The sequence below is a fragment of the Muscardinus avellanarius genome (genome assembly GCF_963383645.1).
Source record: "Muscardinus avellanarius genome assembly, chromosome: 9".
Taxonomy (NCBI): Eukaryota; Metazoa; Chordata; class Mammalia; order Rodentia; family Gliridae; genus Muscardinus; species Muscardinus avellanarius.
In genome coordinates this window covers 14,783,819-14,807,790 of record NC_137795.1, presented here as the reverse complement: position 1 = coordinate 14,807,790, position 23,972 = coordinate 14,783,819, and the positions used below count along the sequence as shown (strand labels likewise).

Below are 23,972 nucleotides of genomic sequence, written 5' to 3'. Positions count from 1 at the left end.
AACAACAACAACAACAACAACAATAATAATAATAATAAAATAATATAATAAAAATAAAATAAAAATAAAATAGGACCTGGGTGTGGTGGTGCACACCTGTAATCCCAGTACTTGGGAGGCTACGACTGGAGGATTGCAGGTTAGAGAACAGCCTCAGCAGTAGTGAGACCTTCAGCAACCTAGTGAGACCCTGTTGCCAAATAAGAAATATAACTGGGCTGAGACTATAGCCTGGAGATAGAAGACCCCTGGGTTCTACCCGTAGTACCACAAAAATAAAATTAAAAATAAGTGTAGCTCAGAGGTAGAACATACCTGGGTATAATCCCCAGCACCACACACACACACACACACACACACACACACACACACACACACAAATAAAAGATAAAAAAAGAAATAAAATAAATAAGTAAAAGGAAAATTCCTGCCTGTGGTCGGGCCATGTAACAGGTCCACATGAGATGTGGGTGTCTGGCCCAGCTAGGGCTGCGTGGCCGATTCTGTAAGCTGTCACCTTCAGCCTACAAGGTCCTCATACAAAACCAGGAGACTGGGCCTTCCGTACAATCTCACAGAACCTTACGACTTCCTCATTCGTGTGTCTACAAAGATCAGTCTGTCTTATTTATAATCTAGCAGAAAAGGCTCAGCCCTCAGAGAGCCCAGCACAGGAAAGCTCATGTGAAACACCCTAGTCAAGACTTTTCTGCAGCCCTGGGAAAAAAAAAAAAAAAAAAAAAAAAAAGAAATGGCTTATTTTCAACGTTCTACTTTTTTAAGTATTCCTTTTGAGCAAATTTCATTTCTTTTACAAAAGCCCCGTGCGCTCTTAATTAAAGTGAAAATTCTTTAGATTCAGGCAAACATATCCAACTTCAGAGTAAAGCTGAAATACACTCAGAGTGGGAAAGTCCTAGAAATTTACAAGCCATTTTTAAACGGTAGTCATCTTATCTTTAAGAACTAGAGAAAAGGAGGAGCTGGTTTTAATTGATCTGAGTGGGATTCATGGCTTATCACTATGTTTTACATGGAATCGCTTTGAATATCACTTCCATGTTCTGCCCTACACACAACTCAGCACAAGCCGGGAAGAAAAGGTCACTTTTTCAGGCTAAAAGTGGGGCTCGCAGCAGGGGGCCGATGGCTCTCTCTTTCCCACTGAAAGCACCAGGGCACATTTCAGAGTGCCTCCCAAGTCATATTACGAAAGGTCAATTCCTCATTTCTTTGTCTCCTAAAGATTCTAGATTCAACATTTTTTTCCTTACGAGGTCCAAGGGGCTATTTATTTATTTTTTTTTTTTTTGGTGGAATTTTATGTGTCCCAAATTTGCCAGCGTAAATGGGTTGTAACAACAAACTTTCCTGACTTGGTGTAAGTCGATATACAGAATAGAATCTCGAGCTTGGGCAAAAGGCTAATTCAAAATGTCCTGTTCATTTTCAAACACTTTACATTTTAACAGAATTTTTTAATTTAAATTTTTAAAATTTAAATCTAGATTTTGGTGTGTGATCTCAAAAATGCAGCAAAAAAAAAAAAAACCTGTATTTTGACATATACAAGTCCTTTCAAATATGCTCCATGCAGTTCTGAGTTTTTCAGTAGTCTGTCTGAAACCCTCACATAGGACAGAAAGAAATAAGGGGAAGAAGGGAGAGAAAGAAAGATAAGGCAGACAGGACAGGATAGGTTGCTCCGACGGGCCCCACCGTGGTCCATCGTACCCAACCGTCCACCCATGAGCAACTTCTGGTGAGAAAATGGCGGGAAGGAGATGAGATTGTCTACAGAGCTGGCTGAGTTGCTTGCGGAGGAAAATGAATCAGTGCACACTTGAATGAGAAAATATGAAGACAGAACGTTGGCAGTAATTAGGACCCTCTTGAAGCCATTTGTTAAGCCGTGGCCCTGCGCCACCAGCCATCAGGAGGTGGAGCAAGGGCCACCCCGACGGCAGAGAGTGTGGATGGGGTGTGATGAAGCGCTCCATCACCTCTGACAGTGAGCCCGGGCTCCGGCAGGCCTGGCCCACCGCCACCCAAGCACCAGGCATTCCAGCACAGCCGAGAGACCGCGTGCCACTCACCAAAAACCTCGGGGCTCCCAGGCCCAGCGAGAGCTGCCGGCCCCAGCAAAAGACTCCAGACTTTGAAACCAACGCTGCTGGGAGGAGTGCCCCCTGATTCCAGTGCCTGCGGGACCCCGGCGCCCTCCTCCTGCTCAGAGATCCACCGGCACCTTTCCACTCCACGGGAGCACCGAGCAAGCACTGGGACCAGTCACCAGATATGCAAAAATGGAGGGGAGCTAGACTTCTCTCAGGAAAACACACAGGAAGGGAGCCTGCGCTTCCTGTCCTAACCAAGGCGAGTTCACAGGCTATCTGAACTGCTCATGTGTCAAGCTTGTGGTGTGGGAAAGTGTGCTCTTTTAGTCAACGGGAATTGTGAGTTCCCCAAAGGTAGAGAATGGCCACAGAAAAAAAAGAGGGCCCACCCCCCAGAAGATAAGACAAATGGACCCCGAGCCTGCGCTTTGGAGTTTCAGAACCCAGCGGCATTCTACCTCCTAACTACACCTCCAGCCCTAATTTTTATTCTATTTATTTATTTATTTATTTATTTAGCAAGTCTGGGGATGGAACCCAGGGGCATTCCACCTCTGAGCTACACCCCCCCGCCCTATTTTTTATTTTTTATTTTGAAACAGGGTCTCACTGAGTTGCAAAGGGCCTCACTAAGAAGCTGAGGCTAGCCTAGAACTGTGACCCTCCTGTCTCAGCCTCCCAAGTGTTGGGATTACAAGTGTGCGCCACCATGTCTGGCTTGGTTTCAGCATTTTTAAGTGTGGCCAAGATACTTCTGGCATTCACTGCTTTTTCTTATTTTATTTTCTTATTTTATTTTTTTGTAGTGTGTATTGAACCCAGGGGCATTCTCTCTCTGAGCTACAGCCCCAGCTATATTGATTGATTGATTGATTGATTGATTGATTTTTCAGTTTGAAACAGAAATAGGGTCTTGCTAAGCTGCCAAGCCTAGCCTGGGGACCTCCATCTTCCTATCTCCCAAGTACTGGGATTACAGGCAGGCGCCACCACACACTTAGCTCATTAATTTGACTTGTGCTGGGAGGAATGGAACCCAGGGGTGCTCTACCTCTGGGCTGAGCCCTCAGGCCTTTCTAAGTTTTATCTTCAGGCAAGGCCTCGCTAAGGAGGCCGGCCTCCCTTCATCCTCCTGTCTCAGCCTCCCACGTGTTGGGATTACAGGCACGTGCAGCCGCCCCGGGCTGCATCCACCAATTTCTCACAGGCAAACACCAAAACGATTCAGGTCTGCAGGAGTGACCACCAGCCCCCAAAATGGGTGCAAGGGTCCACTTCCAACTGAGTTGCCTTCTGTCAGGGTTCCAATCTCTCTCTAGTGTTTCCCTATCTTCTAAAATTATTTGTTAGGCTACCGAAGAGTCATTAAAGACTACGTCAAAAGCACACTTGTCATCCCAGCATTTGGGAGGCTGAGACAGGAGGATCACAGGTTCGCAGCCAGCCTCAGCTATTAGTGAGGCCCTCTGGAACTTAGTGAGACCCTGTTTCCAAATAAAGAATAAAAAATAGGACTGAGGGTTTAACTCAGAGGTAGAATGTCCCTGGCTTCAATCCCCAGTTCCAAAAAAAAATATATATATATATATATAAAGCTGTATCAAAGACAGCAGTAAAAACCCAAGCACACAAAGGTGTATTCCCAGGAGATGGAAGAGGCAGCTGGAGGCGAGGATCCATTAATCACACTGGCAGAGGTGCAGTGAAGCCCTGGTCTTCAGGAAGCACACCGGCCTGAGCGTTACGTCAGAGGAGCCACAGTCAAAGGAGGTATGCTGCTGCTGCTACCGTTTGGTTTGGGAGTCCTAATACCCTGGCAAAACCTCTGTTTTCCTTAGCTCTTCATTTAAATTTTAATTGTGTGTGTGTGTGTGTGTGTGTGTGTGTGTGTGTGTGAGAGAGAGAGAGAGTTAGTTTAATATTGATCTTTTGAAATTCATCATTTCTAAGATCTAGATAAAAAATGTGCGTCTGCCTTTCTTGACTCAAACAATACAATGTCTTTCAAGATGTGAAACAGGCCTGTGTTTTCCTCCTGCCTGTCTTTAAGGATGGGTCACTTGTTGCTACCACATCGTATGTTTCTCTCCATAAAAACAGCATCACACACACACACACACACACACACACACACACACACACACACGAAATCAAACAGCCTCGAGGGCTCTGCAGATAGCAATGTAGGGACCTGAGGCCAGGGATGGATTCCAGGGGCAGAAGTGGGCGGCAGCCATTCCAGCTGGAGTGGAGGCCCGGTGCCTCCAAATGCCTGCCAGTCTTAGAAAAGGGCAAGAAGTCACCAGAACGCCAAAGGTCTTGATTTGCCTTCTGTGAGCCGGATGCACTTACACAGATCTCCTTAGACTACAGCACCAAGAACCTGTTCTTATTTCATAGCGAGACTGCTTTGTAATTTCCAAATACCAGAGGAGGGCAAAAAAAATAACACTGAAGATTTATCTCTGATAAATGTCTTCCTAACTGCCATTATATTAGACTAGAATGCAAAATTAGGCAAACACTCAAAATATTAATATGATTTACACCCAAGCTCATCCTTAGAGAAAAATTCTTTTTTTCATTCAGAAAAAGGTAAAAAATAAGTAAAATAAAGAAGGGAGCTTCATGACTCAGGTCTGTCTGATACTAAAGCTCTTCCATTAGGTTAATGCTGCCTATCCCATTAACCAAATTTGAAGCACACACATCCCTCAAACCCCACAAAGACCCACCATGCTCACATTAGGTCTCTGAACAAGTAAAGAAAATGTAGAGGCCTGCAGCCTTGCTGGGCTTTAGCCATCATGGCCAATAAGTTCATTGGGATCTTTAATTTTCAACAAAGGAAATGGCTTCAAGGACGGTCACAGTTTAGCTAATGCTTAGGAGATGGTACAGAAAGTTCTCAAAGGAGTCAAACATTCACACACGCGTTCACACACGCGTGCGCACACACACACTTATGTGCAGCCCTGTGGTCTGCCTGAGAGACCATGATGGACGGTTGCTACGATGCTCCTGAACTGGGGGGCAGATGCCCTTTTCTGAGATGCAACGCTTTAGTTAAAGCACCACTTAGTTAGACAAGCAATACGGAGTTTCTAAACTCCGGCCTTCAACTATTACCATGAGGCAAAAAAAGGGAAGCAAACAAGACTATTTAACTTGAAATATTTTTCATCATCAGCTCTGGCAGTTTACAAGTCCAGGAAGCACTCCCCCCCCCCATACAAAACAGGTATGTTCACACAAAAATGTGAATTTAGGTCTATTTTACCAAACCAGATGGTGCAGTTTTTAAAAATGCGTTATCATTACTTATATGCATGTGTACAAGTTGCTACCATACCTATTCTGTACGTCTAGAATTCCAGTGTTAGCAGGTGAGTCTTTCTGCCATGAAATCTGTCCCCATTTAAAATGTTAAGGCACTTACTAAACAATCCAATTTGTCACCGAAGCAGTTCTGACATTCTAACATAAATGACACTTAATTTTTTTAAAATCCCATACACAAGATGAATCCAATTAAAACCAGGAACAAACATCTTTGAACAAAGAAACTGGAGAGGTCTAGGGCATTTTCTTATTTTCTAACAGCTCTGCCTCGCCTTACCCACACGAAACAATCCTTAAAAGCTTGTCTGAATTTCCATGAAAATTAAAATACTGTACCTATTAAGTACCTTTAACTTCCATAAAATTTCCGCTTTGCCGTTAGTTTGGGTTGGCTAAGTAAGGAGATATTTCTTAAAGACCATTTTTGTCCCTGGAAGTTTAACACAAGGGGCCTCAGAAATGAAATATACTGTTTGCAGCGCGGTGGGAAATTCTGGGTTGGAAACGTGCGCCAAGCCCCTTTACCATTCGCACTGGGTGGGGTCTCACCCCCGGGGATGGAAACTATCTGAAAGCTGGTGGGATCGCGCCTTTTTTTTTTTTTTTTTCATTAGACGCGACATCCTATTAGACGAGCTTTCAGATTATAAGGGAAAAACAGGCGTCTGCTGGTGAGATCCTTACGAATCGCCAGCGAGGCTTGACAGATTTTCAAAATGCATTTCAAATAAACCCCTAGTGACCCAATGCTCTGCCACTGCCTCGGGTTTAGGGACCCGCGAGCCAGCCAGTCGGCCAAGGGGGCAAGTTTTCAAAACCGGGCTAAGTAACTTCTGCTGGGCGGAAAGCGAGCGGAGACTCGACCTTCCAGTCTATGCAAAATGCGTTCGCCCCCAAAAGAAAGGGAAGGAGGTCTTTACGAATGACTTTCCGGAGGCTGACTTCGGTGACCTCGCTCGATACGTGCATAGAGAAATTTAAAGAAGACCGGGAGCGGGGCAGCCGGGTGGGGACCGCGGAGCTGCTCCGGGGCGCGCGGTCCTGCACCTGCGGTCCGGGTCTAAGTAGCTGGCGGAGGCTTTGCCCAGGGTCCTGCGGCGGCCGCCCTGGGAAAGCAGAGGCGGCGGCGAGCCACAAAGTATCCCAATGTTACCTTCTAGTCTTTCTTCCCGGCGCTTTTTTGTTTGTTAAGTTAAAAAAAAAAAAAAAAAAAAAAAACCACACACACACACACACACACACATACCACCAGCTCCCCCAAGTTTCTCCGCGGCGGTCCCCTCTGCAGCACTCCCGCGGCTTCGCGCGCGGCGTCGGGGCCGGCCGGTCCGAGGGCGCGGAGAGCCACCCCGGGGCGCTGCCCGCCGGCCCGCACTTGTTAGAGCGCGCTGCCACTCGGCCGCCCAGCGCTTCCCAGCCCGGCCGGCTTTCACAATGACTTCCTGAAGTTGCTCGCCCGCACGGTTCCCCATCCTCCGCCGCGCTCCCCGCCCCCGCCGCCCCCGCCCGGCGCCCGGGCCCGCGCCCGCGCCGGGAAGCTTTGGGGGTGCCGGGCGCCCCCGGCCCGCAACTCCGGGCCCCGCGCAAAGTTTGCGGCGGGCGGCGGGGCTGCGGCCCGGCCCTCCCCCGAGGCCGCGGGGCAGTGCGGGCGCCCGTACCTGCTGGCGCCGCCGCCGGCTGCACCCCGCTCGCCCACGCGCCCGGGCCCTCCCCTGGCCGCCACGCGTCCTGGCTCCAGCGCAGCATCGCGGCGCTCCGGCCCCGCAGCCCGCTCGGCCGCCGCGTCACCCTTGGGGGCGCGGCACGTGTGGGCCCCGCGGGGAGGGCAAGCGCCCCCCTGCGCGCTCGGCGGCCAGGGTCCGCGCGGATCCCCGGGACGCTCGACTCGGGGAGTCCGGAGCGCGGAAAGCACTTTCCCGCGCGCATCTAGGAGCGCCTGCCGCCCGCCCAGCTCCAGCTCCCTGGCACTTTGCCCCCTCGGTTCCCAGGTTTGGGCTCTGGCCCCAGGCGCTAATGCCCAGGCGCAGGAGTGGGAAAAGTTGGTCTTCCGCCAGAGAGGGGAAGGTGTAGCTCTTTTTCCCAGACAACCAATGGAATACCTCTCGCCTCTCTTCCCTCCCACCTGCGCGCCGCAGAAGGTAGGATGGCGCCTTCCATCTTGGCCTGGAAGGCGATCATGGGCGCAGGTCCTGCCACCCGGCTCCACAGCACTTGCCCCGAAGACCCCGCTGTCGCGCGAGACACCGAGTGCCTGGGTGGAGACAGGCGCGCCACCTCTGACAGCGCACCCCCAGCCCTCTGCCAGGAGCCCCTCTCTCTGATTAGCTGGGAGCCACCTGAGTGAGTGGGGACCAGCCCTGTGTGTGGAGGCTGAGCAGAAGAGGAGGAATCGTCAACTCCACAAACATCGTGGGGCCCTGCAGGTTGGCAGAGGAGGGGACCTGGCCCTGAGAGATGCTGCCCTTGGGTTTCCAAGCTGGCAGTGGTCCCCAGTAAGGCAGAGCAGGAAGAAATCTGGAGCATCCCTGCAGAAGACAGGCCAGCCATGGCGGACCTGCTGCGTGCTGGCCTGCTCCCGAAAAGGGGAGGGATGTGCAGGAGAGAGGAAGTCAGAAAATGCCACTTGAGGGCAGTTGAGTGTGGCTGGGGACACAGCCCCCCGGGAAGGCCGCAGTCTGGCTGGGGAGGTTGCTGTGGCAGGGCGCCAGCTCCCCAGGGACCGGCTTTGCCCCTGCTGGACCTGGGAGAGGTACCTCCTACTCGCCACCACCTCCAATCAACACCGGACAAGGTTTTCCTGCGGCACATAGACATCGTCGACTCAGTTTGTCCTGGTAGACATGATACTGTGTGGCGCCCCAGTATTAAGTCACTGCTGAACCCAGAGGCGTCCGGGAGTCCTGGTTCTCCTCTTCACTCTGTGACCTGGGGCAAGTTCTCCAAACTCCCAAGCCCTGTCTTCCAGACCTGCAAAAGGGATGCATGTTCCTAATCCTTGAGAGCCCTCGTGGGGATACACAGAGTCCTCATGGGATACAGTGAGGCGTAGTGTATAAAGTCTAAGGCTCAGAAGCAGCCAGTGGTGTTGTAGGGAAGGGTCTTGCCACGCCACACCTCTAGTTCTTGGATGCAGAACAGGCGCATCTCTTTAAATGGGTGCCCAGGATAAACTCAGACGTGGTCACCCGCCAAGCCCAGATAATGGGGTTTCATGGTATTATTGTCTGAAGTCTTTAAGCTCCCTGAGCCTGTTTCTTTTATACGAATGGGTTTCTCCATTTATAATTTGGCGGTAATAATTTAAGCGTCCTTAGGCCATGGAGTTAGGTGGGTGATATACAGAAGATATATGAGGCCAACACCGGAGGCCTGTGTGGGGAATGAGTGTTGGCCATTATTCTTCCTCCTACTTACTGGAGGGCCCATTGAGATGCCGCACTGTCAGACTCCAAATTCCAGTCCCATCCAACCTCTACCCCACAAGCGCAAAGACCTGAAACATTTGGGGTTGTAACCTTGGTCTGAGGATAGACGCCATGACACCAGAGTTCACCGAAATCAAATGTCGGAGCCCTTCGCGACAATCTGTGCACTGAGGGGAAAGTATATTTGAGAACAGAGTCATAAATGATACTTTAAAGTTGTTCTGTCTGTTGTCATTCTGTTTTGTTTACGTATTGGTTATGAGCATCACCGTTTTTGTAATGGTAGAGTTGTGGAGCAGAGTTTAATTTATGCAGGAATAATTACGGAATTACCAGTTCTTTTTTGGGGAGTGTATTGTCAAATGAATAAAGGGCACCTATAGAATTCATCAGAGCTTGCTCCTGTATGGAAGCCAGGAGGCCCCTTTGTTCTGGCAGAGACTGGCAGGGATTTTAAAGGCGCATGAGTTTTATAAAGTAGAGGATGTCTGAGTGCTAGGATAAGGCCAGCAGCTTCATTTCAGAGTGAGTTTTCAGCAAGCTTTTTAACCCCTGCAAGCTTCCGTTTCTCCTCTGCAGAGCTCACTGACCTCACAATGGCGAGGATACAATCAGGTGAAACCCAATGAGAGAATGGAAGGTCAGGAGGAGTTATCAGAGTCTTTTTTTCTCTTTCAGTTTTTAAAACTTGTTCAACGGTGCCATAATGCATTTTTTCCCAGTGGTTGGGAAATAGCAAGAATATTCTTAAAGAATGGAAGGTTTGGTGTGGATAAAAAGAGCCTGTTATCTTTGTCTTGTGTTAACCTAGTAGAAGGCGAGAGTTGTATCCAAATAGGAACAGGAGCAAAGAGAAGCAAAACCCAGGGCTTGGATGATACTGTTGCGACCAAGACTGTTCCTTCAGTTTCTTTCCCTGGTTTTCCTGTTCTCCGGCTTCTTTTACTGTGTTTGAAAGCTAGGGGCTGCTTGCCTGGGGGCAGGAGCCTTGACCCCTTTCCTTGAGCTCTCTTCTTGTGTTGATTATTTTGGAGAAGGAAGCCCTGGCTCTCACCTGCTGCTGGTGGCCAGTGAGCAGGATGCAGGGGAGGCCAGGATGTCTGGGCAGTGCTGGCTGGGGCTCTGCAACATCTGGAAAGCCCTCTCTGGCACTTTGGGGCTTGCGCTTATGAAATGCGCCGAAATTCACCTGTGTTGTTAACAATTCACATCCCAGGCCTGAGACACAGCCATATCCCAGGTTTTGAATCCAAGATGTGCTTTAGCTGACAACCAAATTCTTTCCATTTTCTTAAATAGATCTTTCGCTTGATTCCTTTTGGTATTTGTAGGAGAAATGCACTTAGGTCTTCCAAAAATAAATAAATAAATAAATAGCACATTTAGCCAGGCATGGTGGTGCATGTTTGTAATCCCAGCACTTGGGAGGCTGAGACAGGAGGATCACAGTTTTGCAGCCGACCTCAGCTACTTAGTGAGGCCCTCCACACTTGGTGAGACCCTGTTTCAAAATAAAGAATAAAACATAGGGCTGGGGATATGGTTCAGAAGTAGAACACCCCTGCCTTCAATCCCCAGTATTTAAAACAAAAGCACATTTTATCAATATCATTTGCTTAGAAGAGATCAGAAACCAAACTATGTCAGATGCGTAATTTGGAGAAGAGAGATGTACACAGAACACTCTCTGATGGAAAGTGAAAAAATGGGTTGAATGAAGGAAAAGTAGATATGTACAGAGGTACACACCTATAGTTCCAGTGACTGGGAGGGCTGAGGTAGGAGGATTGCAGGTTCAAGGCCCGCCTTGGCAACTTAGTGAAGGCACTGCTTTGAAATAAAAAATAAAAAGGGCCAGTGATGTAGAACACGCCTGGGTACAAAAAAAAAAAAAAAAAAAAAAAAAAAAAAGAGGAAAAAAAGGACAAAAAAGAAAGAAAGAGAATAAAAGGTTACTCATCAGACCTGAATGGGTTAGAATAAAGACAGATTAACACACTGTTTCTGAAGGCTGAACACTCCTGGGAGCAGACAGTCATTTATTTATTCAACAGGCACAAGCGCCTGTTTATTTATTGTAGGTGGTGTTTAAGACAGAAGAATCACAATCAAGCATAACATATTGCTCTTCTTCTTCTCCTCCTCCTCCTCCTCCTTCTTCGTCTTCTTCTTCTTGGTGGTACTTGGGTTCCTGGAAACCCTTCTACCTCTGGGCTACACTCCCAGACCTATTTTTTTTTATATTTTTATTTGGAAACAGGGTCTCATAAGCCAGCACGGCTGACTTTGAACCTGCGTGATCCTCCTGTCTCCACCTCCCAAGTGTGGGGATTACAAGCGTGCGCCACCACGCCCGGCTCTATTGTCTGTTCTTAAGGGGCTCCCAATCTAAAGACAGATGACCTGTTCCATTTCAACCTGCAATGCATCTTGATCAATTCCCCCACAACCCTTTTTGGAACATCAGGGGTGACGTTCGGTGGTTTTGGGGGCCGAGGAAGGCTTCTTGGGACAGGAGGGAGAAGAGGAAGACACGACACAGAAGAATGGACTGAGGCGCTTCTCAGCACCCTGGTGGGGCCCTTCAAATGACTCCTCGCAGGAGAGATCAGTCCACCACGGTACCGACTAGTATTTGAGCAAGTCCACCTCTGAGCCCTGCTCTCAGATGGACATTTCCAGGCACTGGCAGCCACCACCCATGCAGCTAGGCAGGCACGGCCTCCAGATGACCCTCGGGAGCACACAGAGCATGCTCCTGGGCAGAAGGGAAAGTTGGAGCCTGGCTCTGAGGTGTCACGCTGGACGGACAAGTTTAGGTCAGCTGCGCTGCATGGGACTAGCCTTCCCAATGCCTTAGTTTCTTCTTTGGTAAAATAGTAGTGATCGTGGTAATAATAATTCCAACAGTAAGAGCAATAGTGCCTTTCTGGGGGAATTTTGAGGCTGGTGGGAGTCAACTGTACCCCGGTGGGTCCCTGGAAGACACTGCACACTGGCTAAGTCTACCAGGTCTATATTCCCAAGAGTCTGGTTTCTAGTGGCTGGGCTGAAATACACATCTTGGTCGTTTTTTCTTCCATGACCCTCCCATCACTTTTCAAATTACCTTCAGATCCGGATATCTCCTCTTCTGGCTCCAGCCTTCTTCCCTGTGGTCTCTGTTTTATGTTCTCCCCAGATGCCCTGTCTGGCTACATATGCCCTGCCTGTACCCCACTTCCTAGTCGAAGAACTGGGGTCCCTGTTAAAACTGATTTCCCCTAAGACACACCCTTCTCCAACTGGTAAAAAGAACTTTCCTCCCATTCTTTTAGCACTAAAAAAATTTCCCCCCTAATGGTGGCATCAGTTTTAGTAAAGTTTGAGGTTTCAAATGCACATTTTCAAAAAGATTAAAGTTTTCTTCCTTCCTCCCTCCTTTCCTTTCTTCCTTCCTTTCTTTTCTCTTCCTCCTCCTCCTCCTCCTCCTCCTCCTCCTCCTCCTCCTTCTCCTCCTCCAGATGTGTGACGTGGTATCAGGAATGGAACCCCAGGGGCATTCTAACTCCAAGCTACAGCCCAGCCCTATTCTTTATTCTTTATTTTGAAACAGGGTCTCACTGAGTTGCAAAGGGCCTCACTAAGTAGCTGAGGCTGTCTGTGATCCTCTGGTCTCTGCATCCCAGAAGCTGAATGCTGAGATTACATGCATGCGCCATCATGCCCGGCCTTAAGAGATCTTAATGAGCTTTCCAAAATGAAAAGTAAACAGAGGTTTAGTTATTCTGTACCATTTTAGCAACTCCCTCTTCCTGGTGTTTACAAATATTTCCTGTTTCAGCCTTTACCACAGTGGGGTAGTTTGGGGGAAAGAAGCTGGGCTGTGGGACTTTACAGTATGAGAAGGGTCTTAAGATCTCGGTGCCTATCCTAGCCTCATAAAGGACGTGAACCTGGCTGAGTTACTCCAACTCTCAGCATCTCACATTCTCTTCTTCCAACAGGGAAAAGAAATCCTGCTTTGTGGAGTTGTCCTGGGGCTTGCAGGAGGCATGGATGGGAGTCTTCAGTGGGGATACGTGGCAATCACTCCTCTCCTCGCCTCTGCCCAAGCGCCTGTGAAAACTCTCAGAAGATGCAGTCTAACCCATCATGAAGGAAGAAGGCGGAGTGCCAGACGTGCTCCCCAGATTCTCCACTGGGGCTAACCTGGAGTACATTGCAAGAAGATTGCTTTTCTTTTTTCTGGAAGTGCTGTGAGGAATGGTCTCCTGTGGTTGGAGCAAGGCCTCTGGTCCCAAGAGCAGCAAATGACCATTTATCTGGTGCTGAACTTTAGTTTATGGAAAAAGATCTCCCACAAACATTTCCTTCAGTGGTGCGCAAGGCTGCCAATGGGGTAGGCACTAAGGACCCCATATCTGTCTGCATTGTTTCTTATGCCCTGGGTCCCAAGAAACTCCCCAGATGAGACACGCCTCTCTCTGTGGTCCACGAAGGTCCTTCCAGAATCAGTGGACTTCACTGTCCTTTGAATAGTGACGACTCCGAGTCTTTCCCTCTGCAGTTCAGATCTCCTTTTGAAATTTAGGCATGGACATCTAACTGCCTCCCTGCCTTTCCTCCTGAGAGGTCCATTTCGTATTTCCCATGTGCAAACGGGGCCCCTGACCACCCCCCTCAAATCTGCCATGCTGCAGCCTCCCCTGGCTCATTGAGTAGCTCCTGGCAGTCGCCGAGCCCAAAGCCGTGGAGTCGTTTCCGATGCCTCTTCCTCTCCCCATCCAACACATCAGCAGTTCCTGTTGGCTCTGCCCTCAACAGAGATCTGGAGCCCGGCTCCTCTTGTCTCCTTTGCAGACACAGGGCGTCTTTTGTCTGAGAAAGTCAGTGGCCTCCTAAGGGGTCTGGCTACTGCTGCCCTGCTCCTCACAAAGCCCAGGGAAACCTAATAGAAACCGAGTCCCACCTTGGTGTTCCTGGCCCCAATGGCTCCTGTCCCTGTTGCTGACCCTTCTCCCGCCCCCAAATGGTCCGGCTTTGCCCTTAGTGTTGTGTTTTCTAGAATGTTCTCCCTGGCTATATGCCTGCCTGTGCTCTTTCCTGCCCGAGTCTTTGCTCGGTTATCGTAGGGACCTTGAAAATATCACTGTCTCCTCCCTGAAATGAGGAAGCAGCCCTCAACCACCTGAGATGTCCCTTTCTTGCTCCCTCAGCACCTCCTAATGTGCTTTCTAATTCACTTGAATCATCTCTTCTCCAGGAAGCTAAAGATTTGGATTGTGTCTGTTTTTGTTTATGTATGCCTCAAACGGTGGCCAGAGGCGTCAACGGGTATTTCTGTCCGGTGGTGCTGTTTATGAAGGCTTCATCTGACTTTTCTAACTCAGGAAGCACAGTTTGGATTAAATAGCGGCACCAGGAGTTGGTCCATGTTTTCTAGCGCACACAGACGCTGTGTTTGCCCAGCTTGAGAGGTGAAAGGGGCTTCCTTCTCTCCCCTTTCTGTCCTGTCTGAGACACCAAGATTATGTTTATTGTGGATTTCTTCTTGATTTATTTAATGTTTTCTTGGCAGTAAAGGAGCCAGCAAGTAGTATTCTGAACTTCTTTCCTTTTTGGGTTGGCAAGAAAGTTGGCGATTTAATTCACACCGTTCCTATCTATGGGTTATTCCATTCATTTTCTGCTTGTTTTCCAAGGAAGAAGCAAAGGGTAATTTCAAAGGGCATCACTTTAATATCATAATAATTTTTCCTAATTATGTTCCAGTTGTATCAGGCAAGTGCCCTTAAATGAACAGATGCCTCTTTATTTCCATAGGAAAGAATAGAGATCCTAATTCAGTAAGGCCAGGGGTAGAGTTTTCTCTAAGTTGGTGACTTAGAGATTACTTGCAGATATCATGTATTCTGTGGCTACACACAGCCCAAGAGCAATGTGTTCTTTTAATATTTACTCGTAATATTCTTATAACATGCAGATATGTTTTCTAATGATGAAAAGGAAGTCATTTTCTGTGATATGCATCTCAGAAGCCAGCAACTTTATTTCCACTTCAGAGCTCAAATTCACAATTTTCTTTAGCTTACACAGTGTTTTGCAATTAAACTGAAGGGTTGACTTCTCGTTTTAATATCGCTTTATTTTCTGTGATTATGTCACATGAACATCTTCTGCCAGGCAAACGGTTTCCAGTAAGGTGTATTGAATGACCCTGCCTTTTGGGAGAAGGAAAGAGTGTCATCTTGATTTATAGTTGATGCCAAAGGCTACTGTTGACACAAGTTGATGCACAACGAAGATCCCATTTTTTGGTACAGACTGATGTAAGGGACATGTAAATGCTCATCTGAGAGTTGACTCCAGCCAGGGACAAGTTCCATGGGCACCCAAAGGTGACAAGCCAAGTGGTTAACTTGGGGGTCAACCAAAGGATGAGGCTCCACTGACTAAGCTGTAGAACTCGGATGTGTGTGGATTGATCATCTGATGGCCAGAACGGTGTGCCCCTTTAATTATCTTATTATGAGATTATTTATTCCCGGCTAAGCAAAAGTCAGTTCCAACTTTCTTGTACTACTCAGCCCGTGAGGAGGCCTTCTTGGTTTGCTCTGTGGGGCAGCTCTTGGCTGTTTCAGGCCCAATGCCATTAAGCGCTTAAGACACGGTGTTGCACCAAATGATTGATGCCCTTTGAGCTGGACTTCCTGATGTAGCAGAGTTCTCACAGCGAATCCCAGCGCAGCGGTCGATAATCATACATTTAGCCACTGCCCCGTCACTACCACAGCTGCTTCAGTAATCACCACCGGGATGCTCTGGACCAGCTCTCCCGTTCATATTTCTTCTGCATTCCTGGAGCTCCTGAAGATTTTAGCGGATGCTCCCGGCGCCTTGGGTAGCACCGTGGCAGTGCATGCAGCACTTGAAGACTTATATTTGCAGGGCTATGGAGCTAATCAGCAAAAAGTACTCATCAATCTTCTTCTCAGGAAGTTGGACCATATTATCATTCTCATTTTGAGGATGAGGAAACTGAGATAAAAGGCTCCTCCTGAAGAAAGGAGATTTCTTTTATTTTAAAAAGAAACATAGCTGTTTGGGGGATGACCCCAAACTAATGTCTGCCAGCGGATCTCCGAGCAGGCAGCCTCAAGCACTGTGCTCCCTAGGCAGAGATGGCACAGTTTGGAGACCCTCGTGCCCGTGGAAAATGCTGTCATGCCACGCTGACGATTCTGCTCTAGTCTCTGTCTTACTCTCTGAGCATGTTTCTCTTTTTGTAGTTAAGCTGAATGGTGTAGAGAGGCAGGGCTGATTTCTTGCCCGGCTTCACCTTGCTCTGGGTGAATGGAGAAGACCCCCTTGGTCACCGCCCATGGAGTTGTCTACACTGGGCCTCTTTACCCTCGTAGTAAGAATCAACAATGCCCATCACAGGTGATAGCGCGTGCTTTGCTGCTTTGCTTCTTTCGGGATAGGTTTGTACTGGAATCATTTCCTAGGTATAATAAATTTAGGAGCCTCCCACAGTGGAACTGACAGCAGAGGCGAGAACTGTCAACCCACCTCCCCCCGCAATGGGGAACTTCTTAAGGTTTTCCCAGCAGTGCATTAAGCATCGCTGTAAGAACCCACTGTTGTACGCGTTCTGAGACTTCACATCTTCCATTAACCAATTCTCAGACAGAAGACCAGTGTCTTCATTTCCCATGTTGTTGAAGTACTTTACATAGACTTTAACCCAGTTGCTAAATTGCCTGAATTTGTTAAATGTACAAAAGGGCCTACTCCCCGTTGATGGAGTGAAAGTAGATGTTTGATTAAGTCGATTGCTCGATGTGCTTTCTTCCCCCAGCTGGATGTGCTAAGGGGGTATGTTTGAAACTCAGCACTCAGTTCATGCCTTCCTGAAGGGGAGGGAAGAGGGTATTTAACAAGGTGACTAATGACAGAAAGAGGAATTGACACCACAAAAGAAAAAGAATCATTCTAGCATTCCGTGACAGTTCAAAGACAGATGTCGTTGGCTAAGTGAGAATCTCGTAGACATGGGGGTAATATACACCTTATATGCATATGGATTAGTGAAAGCAGACTGTCAAGTCAGGGAGTGGAAGATTGTCAAATATGAGACATTGCTGCAGAAAACCTGGAGAACTACTTACTATTTATTTCTTCACTTAAAGAGCCAACCCTGTTGTCTCTTTGCAGACAAAGGACCAACTACTTCAAGGACGGAGGCAGGTCAAGGGTGGGGTGGGACTGAAACTTTGTTCTGGGGCCTCCCGAGGACGCCAAGTTTAGGAGTTTGCTCTCCTGTGCGGAGTCTGCCTTTCATCTTCTCCACAGGTTCACTATCAGTGCCTTTTGTTTGCTAGAGCATTGCTCATTTACCCTGACCCCGTCTAATCCCATCTTCCTGGTGTCCACAATGAGGGGCTCCAGAATTGTTACCCATGTGCACTCAGATCGAGCCAGTCCCAGTTGGACATCTCTTGGAATCGGTGTAATAATAGCAGCCTACCTCGCCGAGTGGATTTGAGGGGCTGCCACAGCATGAGGTGTGTTGGAGAGCCGACCCAGGCCTCCCGTGCTTGGGTAGAGGTGTGTCAGCTGGAAAGCCCCCTAGCTGCACGTGTTTGGGCTTCATTGGTAGATGGAAGAGCCAGGAGGCCTGTTTTGGTTATTAATTCTCTCTCCAACATCGAGCAAGTCTTTAGTTCCCTCCCTCACCTTTGGTTCTTCATCCATAGGGTGATAGTGGAAGCCATGATGTTCTCTGTGACTCCCCTCAAAGGATATTTCATGACTTAGATTTGACCTTAGCCATGCATTTCCATGACCCTGGTATGGAAATGAAAACAGCTTTTGGGGAAAAGCTTTGCTCACACTTGCCCTGTGGTCTTTAAGTGTACCCCACCTCTCTACCTTGATGTGAACTGACCCTCCAAAAGGCCCCATGCACAGAGGGCTAACTATACTCAAAGCAGTCAGAACTCTACTCTCAAGCACACATGACCATATCTACCAACTCTCTCACTTAACTGAACTCCTTTGGCCAATCCTGGAGAGTTTGACTTCAGGACTACGTGAGTTTTTCTGCAGAGGTCACAAATTCTCCTAACCCAAAGCATAAGCAGAACACACGCATACCAGGGCAGAGACCTAGCTGACCTTTATCCGTACAACATGGAAGTAAAGTTCCTCAAGTCTTGATGGTGGCATAATTTCTCCGGGAAAGTCCTCCCGAGTAAGAGAAGAGAGACAGCGGACGAAGGCTGGCATTCTGGGAAAGGTTGTCTGCTGCACTGGCAGAGGGAGATTTAATGAAGATGAGTTAATCCTGGACTAAAGTGTATTGATCTGGGGGAAATCCTGAGTTCTGCTGCAAGTTAGGCCGCCGTGGTAAGTGGGAAACGCTTTAGGGGAAAACCCGTAACTTCCCCAAATGCCTATGTAAACGCCTACAGTGTGGAAAATTAGCAGGAAGAGCTTGGACTCTCATTTAACCTGGGAACGTTGAGCTGCGACTGAGGAGAAGCGGGGACAGTAAGAATTATGACTGATTCCAGGCTCGAAAGCCCAACATCATCGGATGCTCTGAAAAGAGAGAACGGGAAGAATTTCACATTCAGCCGAATGAAGAAAAACAATAAAACAAAAACAAAACACAGAAAACATAAAACCTTTGTGGTAGAGAATCTGGTAAACACCGTAGAAATGTATTCAGAAACTTAGGAAACAGATGAAATGGTTTCTTAGTACATTCTCCAGAAGGAATATGGGTGGTGGCAAGGAATTTCAAAATGGTCATACATCATCCCAAAGGATTTTACGTAGGTAACATTTTCTCAGTATTAAAGGATGATAAACTGGGAAATGATATGTAGTTATGCATGAAAATGTCCTTAATAATAGAGATGTGTACCAATGGATTGTGGGTAAAATGAACTTTGCTTGTGATAACAATAAATAAATAAAGCATCTGAGAGTTGGAATCAGATTAATAATATCTTTATAATTATTGAAAATAAAAATGTTTACATGGGAATTCATTATATAATTATCTATTTTTGTATCAATTCAAAATTCTTTGATAAAATATGTCTTAGGAAAGAGAAAAAGAAGACAAAAAGTCTCTTATTTAAATAAAGATGCTGACTGGGCATGGTGGTGCATGCTTGTAATCCCCGCGCTTGGGAGGCAGAGACAGGAGGATTGCGGAGGTTCGAAGCCAGCCTTGCTGGCTTAAGAAACCCTGTTTCCAAAAATAAAAATATAAAATTGGTCTGGGAGTGTAGCCCAGAGATAGAAGGGTTCCATCCCCAGTACCACCAAAATAATAATGATGATGATAATAATAATAATAATAATAATAATAATAATACAGATGGATGTCGTGGCGCATGCTTGTAATCCCAGCATTTGGGAGGCTGAGACAGAAGCATTGTGGTTTAAGGACAGCCTCATCTACTTAGTGAGGCCCTTTGCAGCTCAATGAGACCCTGTTTCAAAATAAACAATAAAAAATAGGACTGGAGGTGTAGCTCAGATGTAGAATGCACCTGGGTTCCAGCCCTAGTACTGCAAATAAATAAACACAAATGCTATGTTGAGATATTTGCCATAAACATGAAAAACTGGTTAAATTTACTAATATACAAAGAGCTCTTACAAATTAATAAAAAATGAAATAAGTAATGGGCCAAGAACTTAATAATACAAGTTACCAAAATTTAAAAAAATCACTAAGTGCAAGGAAAATATCCAACTTTAATAGAGACGAGAAGCTAAAAAATCAAAATAAATCTGAGATATGAATGCTTATTGTACCTCAAAGGTTGTCATTCAGGACATGAGAACCAAGCCAGATAGGAGACAGGATTCGCTGGATGGCGTTGCTGGTGTTCACGATTATATCATACATTCTTTAGTGCAAAGTCAAACCATAGAAACCCTAAGACAGTTTCTTGTCATTTTAAGGAATGCATGCAAAGAAATAAATGATAACAGAAGGAAATTTTTGTGTGTATATTTAATGTTGTTTATTAAAATGAGGATTTAAAAAAAATTTACAAAACCCCAAGTGCTAACCACAGGTAGTATTTGGTATATTCACACTGATGAATGTTTTGGAGCTGTGAAAGCACACGGTGAATGTGTATTCACTGAGGCGAAAAGGCGCCCACTCTGCGTAGCTGAGGGAAAATGCAAGTTTTAAGACAGTTTTAAGGATTTTACAAATATTTTGTACGTGTATCTGGAGGTGTATCTGCTTGGTTTCTGTCTGTTTCTCTTTTTGTACTGGGGATTGAACCCAGAGGCACTCTACCACTGAGCTACATCCTGAGTTTTAATTTTTAAAACTTTGTTCATGCCCAAGATGGCCTAGAACTTCCTGTCTTCTATCTTCAGACTCCCTGGTCCCTAGTTTTACAGGAATGTGCCACTGTGCCTGGCTGAAGGGATACATGAAGGCCATGGACTAAAATGTTAACATTATTTGTGGTAAGACCTTCTTGAGTAACTCATGCTTTCTAATCGGTAGTTTTCTATATTTCTTCACTATACTACATTACCGATTATTAGTAACTGTGTTCACAAGAGCTCTCTAAAGAAACAGTACCAAGTTGGCATGGAAGAAAATGCTTGCAATCCTAGTACCTGGGAGGATGAGACAGGAAGATCACAGCCTCAGCAACTTAATGAGGCCCTCTGCAACTCAATGAGGCCTTATCTCAGAAATTAAATAGGGCTGGGGGTATAGCTCAGAGGTAGAATGCCCTGAGTTCAATCCTTAGTACCACACACACAAGAGAAAAGAACCAAACCAAGAGTAAATAGATGATATAACAATATAACAAATAGAAAAATATTTTTAACAAGGCAACTGGCTTATGAGATTTTTGAGACTGGGCAGTCCCACCGTATGCCGTGGACACCTAGGAGCTCAGGGACGTTTGGCGGTGTCTTTCTAGTCCAAGGTCAAAGGCCCAAAAGCGGGAGCAGCAATGTCCAGTGGAGGGATCGAATGGCTGCCCCAGCCCAAGCGGAGGGGGCCAGGTGGGGCGCATCATCCTTCTCCCTCCTTTTTGATCTTTCAGACCCTCATGGGATTGGATGACACCCACCCACATTGTTAAGGGAGATCTTCTTTTCCCAGTTCACTGATTTGTGAATCTGTTCCAGACACACCAGAAATAGCGATTTTACAGGACTTTCTTGATCCCTCCCTCCCTTGCAAGTGAGCTACACCCTCAGCCCCACCAGGATACTCTTCATCAGCTCAGTTGAATTGACACATAAAATTAACCATCAGGTAACACTTAATATTATCAATAAATCTACATACATTAAAAAGTGTAGTTGAGATAACTCACTTGATTTTCTTCATAAAATTTAAAAAATCACTAATAAAAACTAAAGTTGGGTCAAATTATGTCTAGAACTATCCTACAGCAACTGATTCATTTTGAAAGGGAAAGAAAATACATAACAAGTGCTGACTGTTTAAAAAATAATCTAGATTTAAAAGATAAAGAGTCTACAATGTTGGGTGCAGTTATTTTCATTGTCTTAATTGTTCATTTTACCAGGAAAGAAAAAGACTTGGTTTATTAAAAAGTGGCAAACAGAACCCAGACATATATAAAATTTAGAAAGACAGATAAATATGTCTCCAAAGTCTTTCACAAGGAACCCATCCCATATCTCAAACCCCAAGTTGATAACCAACACCCATGAAGGTCAAATTAAGTGAAAGAGATGAAAGAACAGCCCATTTTTTTCAAGCAACATGCCAAATTAAACACTCTAAGAACATGACATCACGGTGAGAAATAATTATCACCCCTTCCCCCCAAGAGCAGAAGCTTAAAACAGAAAAATTTTACTTTTATACAACGGAAGTACCGGTTTTTGAAATAAAACTGCCTAATAAAACACATTTAAACCATACTTTGGAAGTATTTGTTGTTGCGGTACAATACGTACAGGGTTTATTATAACCTTTTTCTTTTAGAATATAGAACACTTCATCTTTGTATAAGGACCACATCATTCCAGTTTTTATTATATGTACTGCCAAAGTAAACTCTACCATAGTGTGTGTGTGTGTGTGTGTGTGTGTGTGTGTGTGTGTGTGTGTGTTGTTATGCTGGGGATTTAATCCAGATTCATTCTGCCCTCTCATATACGCCCAAAACCTATTTTATTTATTTATTTATTTATTTATTTATTTATTTATTTATTTACTTATTATTTTGGAGCAGCGTCTCAAGAAGTTATGGAGGTCCTTGTTAAATTGGCAAGGCTGGCGATCCTCCTGTCTCGCCTCCCAAGTACTAAGATCACAAGTGTGTTCGACCATACTCGACTTAGCATAATATCTAAAAGTGTATGTGTAGTGGCACTAAATGTATCTACAGTGTTACACAGCCATCACCATTACTTCAAAGAAAGTCTTTGTTACCTTAAAGAAAATCTGATGTCCATGGAATGGTCACTTCTATTTGACCCTGTCCTGGCCTCTGGAAATGACTTATCTCTTAATTTTTTCCCTTTGTTTCTGACTTTATTCACTTAGCATACATATTTATTTTTGTGGGTCTGGGGATATGACCCAGGGGGCATTCTACCTCTGAGCTACATCCCCTGCCCTATTTTTTATTCTTTATTTTGAAATGGTCTCACTGAGTTGCAAAGGGCCTCACTAAGCAGCTGAGGCTGGCCGCGAACCACGATCCTCCTGTCTCAGCCTCCAAATGCTGGGATGACAAGCGTGCCCACCACGCCCGGCCACTTAGCATATTTTTGACTCGCCTCCATTCCATTCCATATATCAGTGTTGTTCCTTTATATAGTTAAACAATTTCTTCTGTATGGATACATCCCATTCTCTGTCATCTGTTGATGAAGATTTGGGTTGTTTCTACCTTTTGGGTATTGTAAATAGAACGGTGACAAAGATTTATCACAAGTGTTTGTTGGAACATCTGTTTAGAATTATTTTGGGTGGAATTGTTGGATCATATGTTCATTCTGTGTTGAACTTATTGAAGAATTGTCAAACTTTCTTACAGCAGCAGTACTCTTTTAAATTCCTACCAGAAAAGTGTACTGATTTCTCCATATTCTTGCCAGCATGAATTGTTTCTTTCTTTGTTTTGTTTTGTTTTTGTTTTTTTGAGTTGGTGGGTCCTAGCGGTTATGAGGTGGTGTATCACTATGGTTTGATTTGCATTTCCTTCATGATGATTTGAACATCTGCTTCACATGCTAGTTGGCCATTTGCATATCTTTGGAGGAAAGTCTATTCAAGTCTTTTGCCCTTTTTTTTCTTTTCGCGGTATTGCAATGGAATTCACAGGCATTCTACCTCCAAGCTATACTCCCAGACTTATATTTTTTCTTTATTTTGAAACAGGGTCTTACTAAGTTGCAGAGGGTCTCACTAAGTACCTGAGGCTGGCTGAGAACCTGGATCCTCCTGTCTTAGCTTCCCAAATGCAGGGATTACAAGCCTGTGCCACCACGCCCGGCTCTTCTGCCCACTTTTAATTTGAATTGCTCTTATTTATTATTGAGTTAGAAGTGCCCCTTATATGTCTGGGTACTTTGTATCTTTTGAGTATGTGACAGGCATGGCATGTTCTAGTATCGAGAATCATATAAATATATGTTTTGCAAATATTTTCACCCATTCTGTAGATTGTTTTTCTGCTGTCTTGATACTGTCACTGAGGTGCTGAAGGTTTTGAACTTGGTGAAATCCAATTTACCTATTCTTTTGGTTGCTTGTGTTTTGTATCATATTTCAATGTTATAACTGCATTAGAGGGTATTCCAATTTTTCAATAAGAGGAAGCCCACATTTTATCATGTATGATTATGCATTTATGTATATTTTCTTTTCCCCAAAAGGATTTCAGAGTCAAATGTTTGTCCCCATTGTTGTTGTTTTAGAAAATACATGCCCTTAATTTGTTCAATGAAAATGGGACTTTATTTAAAGTAAAGGAGGGATATTTATTTGTTTTCTTAAAAGAAATCTATGACCTAGAAACCAGAGCACATTGGGAAGATGAAATATTTTATAGAA

General features: G+C 45.7%; 1 protein-coding gene across 11 annotated transcripts in view; it reads right to left on the bottom strand.

Annotated features, from left to right (window-relative positions):
• The window catches only part of IKZF1 (IKAROS family zinc finger 1), a gene marked incomplete at both ends in the record, with an annotated part of 93,990 nt that extends 86,374 nt beyond the window's left edge, over positions 1-7,616 (bottom strand). For all 11 annotated transcript variants that reach the window (XM_080701595.1, XM_080701606.1, XM_080701613.1 and 8 more), the window contains one exon: positions 7,559-7,616. In XM_080701595.1, the coding sequence (XP_080557721.1) occupies positions 7,559-7,616 (58 nt within the window). The remainder of the gene's footprint in view (positions 1-7,558) is intronic.
• Positions 7,617-23,972: the final 16,356 nt, after the last annotated feature.